The sequence below is a fragment of the Ischnura elegans genome, chromosome 1 (genome assembly GCF_921293095.1).
Source record: "Ischnura elegans chromosome 1, ioIscEleg1.1, whole genome shotgun sequence".
In the NCBI taxonomy this organism is placed as follows: domain Eukaryota; kingdom Metazoa; phylum Arthropoda; class Insecta; order Odonata; family Coenagrionidae; genus Ischnura; species Ischnura elegans.
In genome coordinates, this window is record NC_060246.1 from 148676579 (window position 1) to 148691004 (window position 14426).

Below are 14426 nucleotides of genomic sequence, written 5' to 3' on the forward strand. Positions count from 1 at the left end.
ATCTCCCCCTTAACTGGACCCCATATGGAAGGAAGTCCAAACCATTCCACTCATCTTCCTTTCCTCCCCCGCCCGTCCTAAACTCTCCCTCCCCCTCTTCCGCTTCACTCCCCCTTCCCATAAGCGTCCTCCTCATTATTCAAGCGTGTGAAGTTTTTTGTCAAACTCTATCTTCTTATTTCCTCCCCCATTGCATTTACACTCTCACCACCATCGCACCATATCCCTCCTCGAAGGGGGACTCACACCCCCTGCCATTGCCCTCGCCAAACACCCACAACACATGCAAATTCCCCCTTACCCAACCACCCCCCCCCCCTCCCCGTCCTTAAGCGTCACACACACTCGTCCACCCCGTTTCCACCCCTCCTCCCTTGTATATTGCTTCTGGCGCCTCCTCCTCCCCGCAAACCCCTTCCCTCCCCCTGTTTCTCTCCACCCCCGTCGGTCGCCTTCCGAAAACTGTGTCCTTCCCTCCTCCCTCACGTACCTCCCTTGTCCCCCCTCTCCGTCCAAAACATCTGCCCCTCGGCTTGATCGCATTCAAGTGAGTAAGTGAATATAGCTGCTCATGTGAGCGGTGGCTGATGTCGCTTTAAAGCGGTGGTTTTGTCGGGGACAAGGGGCAGGACTTCAGTATAAAGGAGAGGGCAAGATGGATCTTGTAATACCTCCGCCGTTTAGACATGCGTACCTACTATGCGTTTACCACCAATAGTGATGGTTTCTAGAAATGTAGCTTTTTTATAATTTATTGTATTACTATTTCGTTTAAAAATCGGGCGCAATTGGGGCTAGGTAAGGTGTAAAAAGATCAGCAGCGACTGCACGAAATGTAATTGAGGAGAAAAAGTAATCCTTGTATTATCTTTGGTGAAAAAGTAATGCATAGCGTATAATATTATCTTATACTATTGATTTTGAAACACGTCTCATTATTTTCAAATGCTGAAATCGTACTTGTGGCACTATTTCTACGATAATTAATTTTTTATGAGTGTGCTGGAATACATCACTTATTCCGCTTAAATATCGAGATTCGTGAAACTATCGTATTCATGTTTGTCAATATCGAGTCAACTACAGAAAAATTTATCTTCAAGAATTGGAAAAAATGTGTGCTTTTGCGATAACCTTTGCATCTACTTTCTGGCGAACTTTATGGAACTACATTCATCTTCAGGAAAAGGCAACTAAATCACAGATTTGTCGAAACTGAAACCACAGGCCATTATCAATTTCCAATGGAGCCTAACTACTTATGAATTATTTTTTTGCGTAGCGAAGGATTGGAAGTCCTCTGATGAGCCATTTTCCTTCATGATGGCCTACCTTTTACGGTAGATTACCCCAATTTATGGATTATTTTATTGCTGTTATGATATATATCCTCTGGGCTACAGATGATTTGATGGTGTTGACTTAGTTCCTTTCGGATTGATTACGTGGGTATTGGCGTGATCGTGGTTCACGAGGAATATATACACGGTGGACGGTTTGCGAAGGCGGTTCGTCTGTGGAGGGGGAAGGAGTGGGCGGAAGGCAATGGGTCTGCCTTGGGGGAGGGAGGGTGAGGAGGGTGGGGTGGAGAATTGAAACCTCGGGGGCAGTCCAAAGCTCACGACTGCTCCTCCTCTCAGCCCCGACGGCACGCTCTCACGCACAAACCATATCAAGGAGCCGTGTGCGCTGCCTTTTTCTCCCCCCCCACCCACCCGCTCCGTCTGCTCCTTGCACCCCTCTCTTCCTCCTCATTCTCCTCGATCTTTCCTCTCCGCGCAGCCAAGTCTCCCGGCCGCAAACCCTTCTCGTGCCCACATATTCACATGTGCCGATCGAGAGGTTGGTCGTTCCCTCCTGGGCCGGGGTATAAGTTCCGTGATACGAGCGTGATTCGCTCGTGAGAGGCGCATCTACTCTCTAGGAGAGTCGTTTGAGCGGTGACGAAGAGTCAGGAAGTCATCATCACTGCTTTTTGCCTCCCATCTTCCTCGCTGTCTCTCCGCCTCCCTCTCTCTTGCTCCTCAATCTCCACGCAACCCTCCGTGCCCGAGGGTCGTCGTCGTTGTGGTTTGCGCGTGAAACTTCTCGCTCTGCGTCTCGTCAAGCCGTCGTTTTGTGCCTCTTGTATGTGTGTTGGTGTGTTTTGTGCGTCTTCCCTTTGCGTACTTCTCTTGTGTTCGCTCGAGTTTTCTCCCTGCATATACCCTCTAGTTCCTTCCCTAGGGAGCGAATTCTCCGCATTTCGGTCCCCTCCATTTCCTCCTCCCTCGCGCGTCTTGGGACGCTCTTCTTCCCACTGGTGTGAGGGTTTGCGAAAGACCCCGCACCGCACCGCATGCAAGTGTTGGAGAACTTTTGATTCGTGTATGGGAGGCGGAAATTTCGTCAATTCGTCGCAGCGGTCCGTCTCGGCGAGTTCTCCTCTTTATTCCCCCCTGCCTCTGGGGAGTAGCCTCATTCATGAAGAAGTTTATCGCGGGTGGATGCTGTGTTGTCTCTCCTCCTGACTTGGTGCCTTCACTCTGCGCTTGAAAGTTGGGAATTGCTGGCGCCGTTTATCCTCCTCCCCTTCCCACCATTATCCGGGAGTCACCCTCCTTACCCCCGCTTAATCCCCCAGCGCGGCCGCATCTTCATGGAAGAACGGCGATGACATTAACCGCCACCCTCAACTCTCTCCCTCCTCATCGATTGTTTTCAAACTCTTGAACGTCTTGAAGGTGCGAGAGTTTCGTTCACGCGTTGGTCGTGTGCTCCTAGAGTGGAAGTTTTCTTGTCCGCATTTCTTCTGGTTTGTGCCTAGCACACCGTGCCCCCGTTGACAGTGTATTTGTTATTCTGAAGCGGCTCCCACCCTCCCCTTGACTATATTTTCTTCCACCCTGTGCATCTGGAGCCTTGTGGTCTCGTTTGAAAGTGTGCTCCCTTGCCGGACTTGAAAGAACGTCTGCTGCTCGTGCTTGCGTGTTGGAAAGAGTGAGTGTGAGCGGTGTGCTGTTCTGGCATTCCGTAAATATCCTGTACAAATGAAAGAGTGATGAATAACTACGGGAGAGTGTACGAAGATATAAAATATTCGAAAGGAAATATTTGGTTTTCATCTTCCGTAAATCCAGTTGAGGTAATGAAAGACTGAGGGTGAATGAAGGCGATGCTTCAATTTTTTTTTCGTTTGTGTATCAAATGGTATCCAATGATGCAACAAGAAGACTTACATGCAGTGTATTCTCGCCAGCAGTAACCTCAACGTCTGACGTCAATCTTAATCGTCTCGTTTCGGCGAAATTTATCTCGGGTTTGGTCCACATCTCTAAAGCGAATCCCAACGGCTGAGGCTTTGGCGGATGTTTATTTTTCTGATCAATCGTGTTTGCTCAACTAAAAAAAACCTTATACTCCACAAGCTCTCTCTTTCTTTGACTAGAATTCTCTCTCCATCGTTCCCCACCGCTTTGGCCGCGATGAGGCGGTAGTTTTGGCATCCAAAATAATCTTGGACATAAATCAGCAGTGCACTATAATATATGAATGAGAAGTTATAATATTGAGGAGAGGTTTTTTCCATCCGAGATAGGTTTCTCCTGCAATCCACTCTCCCATTGTGACGTCACCGCCTTCCCTTTCCACGTATACGAAGTGACGGTGCGCGGAGTGACGTAACTCCCGCTAGGAGGAGGACGCGACACGTACACTGACCGATCACTCGTGCCCGAGGTGACGAGGAGGGATAAACTTCCGTGGGACGGATTAAAAGGAAGGATGGTCGCCCACTCACAGGCGCGCGCTCCAACGCACCCACGAGCCATTGGAAAACCAGATCTCGAGTGCCCTTGACGACCTTCCCCTACACGCACTCTTCGGCGCTTCGGCTGCTGCGGAAAAAAAGGAACGACCTCCCGACTCTCTTCCCCCCCTTACCTCACCCCGATAACGTTCGCTCTCCTCCGTGTTTTTTAAAAAAGAAACGACACTCTTCGCTTTAAATACCATCATAGCGGAAGGATCTTTCGGGTCACCTGTCGCTCATTAAGGTTCTTTACCTCTCAGCGCTCACATTAGTCGAGGTCCGAAGTCGCTTAAGGCTCTCAGTTCGCGTGGAGTCGAGCGGTCAACTAGCAGATGTGACAGTGTGGAAAGTCGGTGCGTGGAAGGGAGGCCCCGGCGCCCAGACTCCCCCGCGGGCAGCCCAAGGCAGGAGAATATAAAGATTGGGATGGGGAGGAGTGGACCTGAGGAGACGACGCCAGTGGGGTGAAGCGGTGGGCGTTGTTAGCCGAGAAGAGTCGATAGGACGAGGAGGAATCCATCAGTTGGGCCTAGGAGGAACGGCTGGTGGTGGGATTTCCCTCAGGCTAGACCACTGCGCCACCGATCACGAGTCAGTACGTCAGTGTTGCCGTAACCACTATCAAATTTAGATCATGAAGCTCATAACAATTGTCTGTATGGCTATCGATCCTTTTTCAACCGATATTTCATATTTGTTTTTTCCTCCTTGTCTATTAGAGTTCAATCTCTAATTGTATTCCTCCAACTTGAATCTTTGGCATCAACGCCAAAGAATAACGCCAACTCAAGTATTTCGCTATCGATCATTTTCACTAAATATTACATATTTGATTTAATCTCCTTTTTGGTTGGAGTGAAATGCCTAATTGTTTGCCTCCAAATTTGAGCCGAAGATATTAACGCCAAAGCCCATCGCCGACTCCTGCCCAGATGCCGCCGCTGAGGTAAACTTTAGTCAGCGCAAGGATCAACTTGTTGATGGGTTTGCCCTCGGGGTAGGAGGACGAACGAAGAGCACGCGACCAGCCGGATAGCTCTCACTCATCGCCCGATTCCATAAGAGGGGGGAGTGTTTTGAGAAAAAGTGGCGGTTGTGTAGATGGAGGAGAGGGTGGTGGTGGAGGGAGAAGGCGCGGTCTGTTAAGTGGAGGGCACCGTGGGCGAGGGAATCCGCGGAGGCGTCCTCTCCCTTTCGGAGTGTGGAGGAAGCTTTAATTCTTTCGGGAGGCGTGAGAAGAGAGGAGAGGGAGGCAAAGCGAGAGTGAAGGGGTTTGTGGAGGGAGGGAGGTTGTGTGCTTCGTAGGGAGGCTGAAGCAGAAGAAGGCTTGCACGACCGCCGCAGACTGCGAGAGGGACGGGTCGACGTCGAAGTTCGCTGTCCTAGCGTTGCCTCTCTTCGTTGACCCCTTTCTTTGAGAGTGTCTCTCCGACCTTATTGTTTTCGACAGACGTCCTGAACTTCACCTTCGGAATTGCCCATTAACGGCAACGATTACAGCAGTTTCGAGAGTTGTCCGTGGGGGTCAAAGTGGATAGACCCGAACAGTGTCGCCAATTTATCCAGTGTGTGAGTTATTTTTTCTTTCGAGCATTGGAGCCGTCTTCCGCTCTCCAATTGTGCCCAATGCCTTCTTTGTGTTAGTCTGTCTTTCTCTTTGCGTGGTGATAGTGCACATCAAGAGAATATTCTACAGACCAGATCATTAACGACTTCGGCGCGCTGCATTTCGCAACAGGCACCATGAAAATACCTTAGGCATTTAGTTGGAGTTTTCTGTTAAACATCTTCACTTATCCACAAGTGTCTCCGATGCTGGAAAATTGTCTGAACTTGGTTTCCTGGAAGATCGACGTGGAAAGATGCATCCTATCAATTCTCATCTAGAGTTGTTCAGCATCCATTGGAATATCGCTGATTCAAGCACCACTGTTTCTCACATTGACGGATTTCGTTCCTAAGTGCAAACTGAAATGGCTTGCTTCGGGCCCTTGGCCCCGGGGAAGCCCCCTTTAGCTTCGGGTCTCCGACTGCGGTCGCCCAAAATGCGTCCCAATCGCTCGAGGGCGGCCCTCGCAGCTGCGGCAACAGCGGGTGCGGCAGTGACCGGCATCTCGGTCGCACCCGGCCGTCAGAGGACTCTTTCGTCGACGTACCACAGCTTCCAGGAGGAGGATGACGAAGATTTGGTGGACATGGTGGATGAGGTGGATGCGTTGTGCGGGGATGAGACGGACGATGGACTCTCCGATCACAGCAGGGAGGACAAGGATAAGAGGGGATCGAAGCTGGGACTTCTGTCCAGGAGTCACTCGGAGGGTAACCTGAGCGCAGGTGGTCGGGCGATCAGCCGGTGCCTCAAGGCCCTGAGCGGATCTTGGAAGAACCTCTTGCAATGTGAGTCGCCGTTGAGTCACCTGTTCGGCATAAATCTCCCTTTCCAGTTTATCGCTTACTCACGGTCGTTTGGTTGCTCATTTCTTCTCTTATGCTTCCGGTTATATATCTTTCCTTTGACGTACCTATATTTTGTTTCCCATATGGTGGATAACTGTTTCTTTTTATAATATTGCGCTTTATGCTAGTAGTAGTTCTTAAAAAATTCTGAGCATACTGACTGGATGTTTAGTAATTCGTAATTGCACGTAAGATAGGTGTCTGTTAAAAATGTTCAATACATATACATTTGCAATGGAAATATTGACCCGTCATCTGATCAACATTTTCTTATCCTAGATACTGTAGACTCCCTATTGTTATACTGATTCCTTTTCATTCCTCTTTTCTTTAGAGTGACAAGATTGGATAACTTTATAGTCAATACACACAAAACGGGGTTCTAAATCTTATAAGATTACAAATCTGTAATGTATTTATAATATGGTTATTCAGAAGGGTTACCTATTTCCCTATTGTCGTGGGGGAACCTGCTGAAGTGATTTTTGTAACTTAATGCAACTGCATTTGATTAATATAATAAGCCTAGTAATTTCATTCTCATCCAATTTGAGTCCCGAAAAAGGCTTTCACACTGGCATCTCAAAACTGGTATCCTACGTTCGTTAATTCGCCATTGTGAAACGATCGAGGAAGAGTTTGTGTAATCTTGTGTCGTTCTCAGAGACCAAAGAATTTTGTGAATGAGGCTAACAGGAGTTGCTTTCACTCTTTGAAAGTCCTGAAAGGTCTCGTTTTGATATGGTAATGAATGCAAAACGGACGGTCGTAATTTTTCTTGAAATAGGAAACTCCTGAATTGAACGGACAGTTCCATGTCATTCTGTATATATAGTTCCCTCTCTTTAGCCGAGTAAAATCCATTATGAAATAGGAAGACCATTCATCAGTCGAAACCAGCAATTTTTGCTCTCACATAGGTGGTTATGTTCCTCTCTCTTCCGACTATCGTGTATGTATATCTCTGGTTCCTTAATAATATCTTTTGCTCGCGGGCGGGTGATGGTAATAAAAGAAGTTGTGAATGGCGTATCACTCTTCATCGTGATATCGAGGGGGTAATTCAAACGATAGCTCGTTGAAAGCGTCATAGTGACTCGTATAACATTCAATCCGTTGGAATCCTTCCAGCCATCTTCTCGTTAAGCGGAACGTGAGACGAATACTCTCATGGCGTGGAAGGAACCACCACTTACCGCCGCGTCAGGGGGATGGAAAATGTTTTGCGCTTCACCCCCGCTTTATCTCCCCTTAAATCGTTGCTTCGATATACATTAAGGGTATATCTGCATTCCCTATCTGGACAGTATCTCGTCTGTGTTTATCTTAATTGCCGCTCACGCATTCTTTATTCCTCCTCCGCCACGGAGCAAGGCTCTTCTTCCCCCATCAGCTCACTTCCTTCCGCACCATAAATATCTTACGTCCTTCCCACCCCCCGGCAACCGCCGTGTCGCGTGACGTCAGAACAGTGAGCGCATCTCATTTCTTTCCATCCCTTCGGGTCCACATCCCTCCTAATTTGCTTTCTTTTTTTCTCCATGTATTCCTCTTTTCATGGTTCCCACACTCATCTCCCGTTTCCTTAAAGGGAACGACACATCTTTTCGTCTCGCTCCGCGTCCGATTTTGGACCTCCACTTTAATTGTCCCGACCTTCGCGCTTTCCGTGTTATTGGTGGAGCCTCTGAGTGGTGTCCCTTGCGTAGGAGGGATGGCAATAGTGGCTGGTCTCTGAAAATTTTTCAAACGAGTGATGGAGAGACTACTGGAGAGAGACGCCGAATTTGTTTAAGACACTTCAATGCATGTAATAAACCCAATTTTGAGTCTCAATAAATATTTTTTGGGTAATTTTATAAATACTGATGCATGCAAGTTTTTCACTTAAAGGCTTCAAATACTAAACATGTATGTTACACCAAGTAGCACAGCTCCCTAATTAAGATCATACGGCAATGTTACATACCTTTCGCTAGAGGTACAACTATTTCGATATCTGCAGGATTTTACTTGTCATATTCAAATCACTAAAGTGAAATTTTGGGTCCGTTGGCAGTCGGAAGGATATATTTTGGCGAATGACGAATGTTAGAAAGTAGCTGTGTCTGACTTTGGCAGCCATCTATGAAAAACTTCCAGGCTCTACATATAAGCCTATAATCAGACTGAGTGCTGCTATGTTAGTACTCTCCAAGTAATATTGAAACGTAAGAGATGAGGTTTCTTTAAAACACCTTTGTACTCTGCCTCATAATGTCTCATAGAATAAAGCCACCAACCAGCCAGTGATGCAAATATTTGTGTGCGATTCCTGGCATGCGAAATAAATAGGACGTATGGGAGAAGCAAATGGAGGAAGCATAATTTTTTTCGATGAACTCGGTGGGAGGCGATAAAAACACTGTTTTATTGACGAGTATTACATGGGGCAGATGGAATAGGAAAAATAGCCGTTTTGTCCTGGAAAAATGGAGATTGAAGAGGGGAAGTAAATGGGTGAAGGACACACGCTTAGGCTGAAAAATAACTGAATAAATTGCTCTTATGGAAATGTTGTCATGGAAATTTTTCCTAGACCTATGTAGCTCAAGAAGAAACCATTGCGATTACTAGCCGAGAAAGGACCAAAGTGTTCTACTTCATCCAACCACACGGCGACGTACTACTGTTGTTTTTTTGTTGATTTTAAGCCTTTCAGGGGTAGGTGATCGTGGCAGCAGTTGGCGTAAAAGGGACAAACAGTGGGATGTGGGAAAGGGTAGTTAAGTGGCTGCGGCCGCCGGACACGTTTTGCGAGAGGAGCGACCGACGAGGGTGGACGAGCGACAAGTTGCGTGCGCGTGCCTCCATGAATGCGGGCGCATCGCGTGATCCACGGGGGGGGGGGGTAGGGGGGGGGGGCATCGTTTCGCATTTCGCAGTTCCTTTTGTTTCCCACTCTTAACACTTCCTTTGATGCGAAAAAAGTCTTCGTCTCGTTCCCCTTTCCCTCGCTTGTCTCTCAGAATGGGGTTTTATTTGGCTTTAATTGCTCCCCTGGCGTTTCTCCCCTCCCCCTCTCTTCCCTCCCCTCCAATGTCTTTCTCTCTCATCTCGTCACTCCTCGCCACGGTGGCACCCGATGGACCGCTTCTCCCATCCAAGACGTTTGCAAGAACATCGGAGGCGGCAGTCTAGGATTGTGTGAATAGGATTCGAGCGTAATAGAAATGGAGGCGAGTGGTAAAGTTTTCCCCTTAGATCAGTGATACATATGGCAGATGTTGCCCTCGATTGCTCTAGCAATTGACCGGTGATGTCATCATGATATGTGGCAAAAAAGTGACGTGTGTTAAAAATATTTAATCCTTCTTGCGTGCTTAGGGTGACGCACCATTCCCTTTTAACCGGTCGTATTATGTCTTTCGCCATGACGTATTAATTATTCAAATCTTTGCCTGTCATTTATGAAATGTCCTGAGTATGTAGAATCGACCCTTGTCAGCATTTACTTTTATGTAAGTTAAAAAAAGATCCTTGAAAGTACTAATTTGAAAAAATATTTGATTCTTTCCCTGCGAATAATGTTGGTAAGCTCCTAAAAAATCCTAGAAACAACATTCAGCCGCTCTGAGGATGAGCCCGAGTCGGAACTTGAAACGTCGGAAATGGAAGTTTTAACCCTTTGGGAAAGCCGAAAGTATTTTAGCCATTATAATTTTAAGTTTCAGATCTGAGGTAACGGAAAATGTTGACAAAGGAATCACTACTAAGAAATAGGCCGGTTGAGCGGAAATTATACCTCCCATTGACTACGAGGATGTGGATAAATGGCAAATCTGAAGACCTCAGGTTCTATGACTCTTATTCCAATGGTTCGCGTTGGAATAATTTTTAATGTAGGAGATCGTGTAATTTTCTGCAAAAATATTCCTATTTCGACCAGTTTCTATACAGCTCTTCTTATCTTGGATCTACATCAAAAGCGGTCGAAATTTTTTTTTTTTAATAATAATATATAATTTATTCCATTTACAATCAAATATTACATTTTAGAACATACTTAAATATTTTGGAATATATAGGTACCCCTTTTAGTAGTTTTGGGGCTACCATCATAAACTTTTTACATAGGTCTGGTGCTAGCACACATGAGAAGTAAAATTTCTTTGTATTCAGTTATTTGTTCTATTGCCGATTGCATTCATTATTACAAAACGTATTTCAAATATTTGGACAAGGATAACTATTTTTCTTATTTTTCTTATATAAACGCATAATTACATACATAGAATATACAATATACCTTTTATTGTAAACTTTTTAACCCACCTTTCTTAGTAGAAACTCTACTTCCTCACACATCATAAGCCATTTTTTAACTGCGGATTTAAATCCCCATCTTTTTTCCGAGTTTGCTACATTACTCGGCAACATGCTAAACAATTTAGGCCCTAAGTAATTGTATGACTGTCGATAAATTTCGGTCGTCGGCCTAGGTATATGGAAGTTTCTCCAAGCTCTAATGTCATAGTTTTGTGGTCGGGCCTTTTCACCACTACGGTTATAGAATATTCTAAGGACTTTATAAATGAATAAATGCCTTAGTGGGAGGACATCTAATTTTTTGAATAGAGGAAATGAGTGGCTTTTCCTATACGATCGTGTTATAACCCTGATAACCCTTTTTTGCGCCACTATCAATGGTTTAATGTTGATAAAATATGCTCCACCCCAGCAGGCTATTCCGTATTGCAATCTTGAATTAACGAGAGCATAATATACCATTTTTAACACTGATTCAGGGCATATGTATCTGAGGAAGTAGAATTTTCTTACAATAGTAATCATTTCTGATTTTAATTTATTTATGTGAGACTTCCATTTACAATTTTGGTCAAAATATATACCTAAATATTTTATGTGACTAACCTGTTCGATCAAAATACATTTATCACAGGAAGTAACATTATCTTTTATACAATTTGCACATTGATAGTATAGTTTACTTTTGTTTGATGTAGATTTAATCATGCTAAACATAATATATTTCGTTTTTTCACTTAACAACATATAATTAGCCGAAAACCACATATTGAGTGTTAATAGATCACTTTGTATGTGTTCATATAGATCATCAACACTATTAACAGAGTAACTTAGTGCAGTGTCATCTGCGAATGACGTTAATTGACCTTTAAACCTGCCAGCACATAAATTGTTTACATATATTAAAAACAGTATGGGTCCCAACACAGAACCCTGTGGGACACCACAGGTGAGTCGAATCTTTTCACTGTAGCAATTTTTGAGACGCACACATTGATCTCGATCACAAAGATAACTTTGAAACCAATCATATGCGGTTCCACGTATACCCGCTTCCCATAATCGATTCATTAGTATGTTATGATTAATGGAGTCGAAGGCTTTGGTAATGTCTACAAATAAGCCAGCAACTCTACAGTTCTTATTCAGTCCGTCGTTCAGCTCTGAACAGAATTTTAATAATGCATCCTCTGTACTCTTACCACTCATAAATCCAAATTGGTTTTTATTGAAAAAACTATGCTGATTTAGAAATTTAAGAAGTCTGACTTTAACAACTTTTTCTATTATTTAAGCAAATACAGATAATAGGGATATTGGTCTGTAATTATTTACGTTCATTTTATCACCTTTTTTAAAAATTGGTATCACTATTGCAGTTTTTAATTGTTTAGGAAATATTCCAGTATACATACTTAGATGAGCAATATGGGCAAGGACCTCCGAAATATTTGCATTTACTTCTTTTATAACTTGTGTGGAAATATTATCAACACCTTTAGATTTTTTAGACTTTAATTCCTTAATAATGCTGCTAATTTCTTTCGCATCAGTAGGAACAAAAAATAGTGAGTCAATTGAATTGGAGGTTGGGAATATTTCTTTGTATTTATTCGTATTACTTTCAAAATAATTGTTCTGGGTCAATTCTTGAATTACTTTACCATAATGTGAACTAAATTCGTTTACAATGTCCTGGCACTTAGTGACAACGATACCATTACTAGTTCTAATTTTTACACAATTCTCATTTCCTTGCTTTCCTCCCGTGAGTGAATCTAAAATGCGCCATTGAGCAGCGGTATTATTGACATTACTATCAAATAGGTCCCTATAATACTTTTCTTTGCGCTTTTTAATATCATATTCTAATCTTTGCGTGTACGATGCGTAGTACCTATTTAGCTTTTCATTTTCAGGGTGTTTCCTCATTTTTTTATACAGAAAATTTCGCCTAGAAATTCTCCCGCACAAAGCGTAAGTCATCCATGGCCTCTTCATTCCTCCCGATCTGTTACTGTCTGACACGTATTCAGCTTTTTCAATGCAGCATTTCAATTTATTTATAAATATTTCATAGGCTTCATTGACATTTTGTTGTGAATAAACATCATTCCAGTCACATCTTAGCAAACTATTATTTAGATGGTTAAAGTTTATCCGGCAATGGCTTCGATAAACTCGTTCGTATATATTAATGGGTACATTAACGTTTAAAGAACATGATACAGCATGATGGTCTGTTAAACCCCAATCGTCCGCTCTTCCCTCATACTTATAGTTATCTCTACTTCTGCAAAAAATGTGATCTATACATGTACTACCCGTTTTGCTAATTCTAGTTGGTACTCGAATGAGCTGGTCCAGTCCATGACTAGCCATAAGGGTTTGATATTCAAAGGAAATATCGTTGGGTTGTAATATACATAAATTAATATCACCAATTACAATTAAATTCCTCTCACTAGAGATGGTTAATACATTCTCCAATTCACTCAAAAAATGTTCAACAGGATTAAAATTAAGTCTATATACACCAATAATGCTTATCCAAGAAGAATCATTTATCCCTACTGATATTTTAACCATATCAGCAGTTTTTAATTCACCCAGATCAATAGAAGAACACTCATAAGTATCTGCTACATATGCAATAACTCCTCCAGCCCTATAGTTATTGTTACACACATCAAAACTCCGATAGCCAGTTATTTGATACATAGATACTTCAGTGTCATTGACCCAAATTTCTGTCAAAACAATTACAGCGGGTTTTATATCGAGATTAATTAGTTGAAATACAAATTTATCAAAATTAGCTCTTAGACTTCTTATATTTTGATGCAAGACAAGGAACCTGCCACCATTAAATTCACTATCATTAACAGTACTCTGCATTTTGTTAGTAAAGATAGGTTGAAGACATACATAACTCACTCACAGAATGCTTACAGTTTCTCCAGGTCATCAGAGGATTTCAGAGTGATTACTTGATCATTCTCCTTCTTCCTCATGAGTATTGTCCCATGCCTTAGCCATAAATATTTGTATCCCTTTTCTTTCTTCGCAAGACGCGCAGCAGCGAAGAGTCTCCTCCGAAATTAAACTATTTTTGTGGGCTACTTGGTTTCTTTTACGCCTCCAGTTTATTTCAGTGCTCCTCTTTCTCCTACTTGCGTTGGTCGTCCTGTCGCAGCGGGGGAAGGTGTCCTGTTTCTCTTGTCTCGAGGATTTTCGCCGGCCCACGCGCGACCCGACAAAGATCGTCGACTGTCGCCGAGGCCTTGTTGTTGACTCTCACAGGAGCGAGTGAGCGGAGGAGGCGAAGGCCTCCTTCTCTCTCTCTTTCTCCTTTCTGTCATCATCCTCCTTAAGGTTAATGCGCCCTCTCATCCACCCAAACAAGGGGATCCCCGATGCTCGACATTCGACGCCCTAAGCCGCCCACTCCATTCCGTCGCATTTGCCGCGTGCCATCGTCGCGTGCCTCTTTTTTTTTCGAAATTGTCACCTTGCCGGTCACATACTGCGCAAACTCAAACGTTCGAAGCCCTTGAATGCGCGCAAGAGCACTCAAGGTGGGTGCGCTGTAACCAGAATCTAAGGCCTCCATTGAAATTCCCGAAATTGGGTATTATCATGGTGAATGGCATAAGTTAGAAAATGTTGAAGCAGATTATCCCTATTTTTCGTATTTAATCTGAGATTCATACACAATCCATGCTTTACTTAACTTACTTAAATGTGTTTTGGAATCGTAGTTGTTCATTATGGCTCATTAGCTATGAATTTAATGCTTAGAAACAGTTTTTGGCAATTTTGGTGACAACAGTCATTATTGTCAACATCGTTGGTCCAAAGTATTGCA

The 14426-nt window shown here is 43.7% G+C and overlaps 1 protein-coding gene across 1 annotated transcript in view; it reads left to right on the forward strand.

Moving 5' to 3' along the window:
• Positions 1–4644: 4644 nt before the first annotated feature.
• LOC124172067 overlaps positions 4645–14426 on the forward strand; it is a 547471-nt gene continuing 537689 nt past the window's right edge. Inside the window, exon 1 of the mRNA XM_046551477.1 lies at positions 4645–6187. Coding sequence (XP_046407433.1) covers positions 5764–6187 — 424 coding nt within the window. The 5' untranslated portion in view covers positions 4645–5763. The remainder of the gene's footprint in view (positions 6188–14426) is intronic.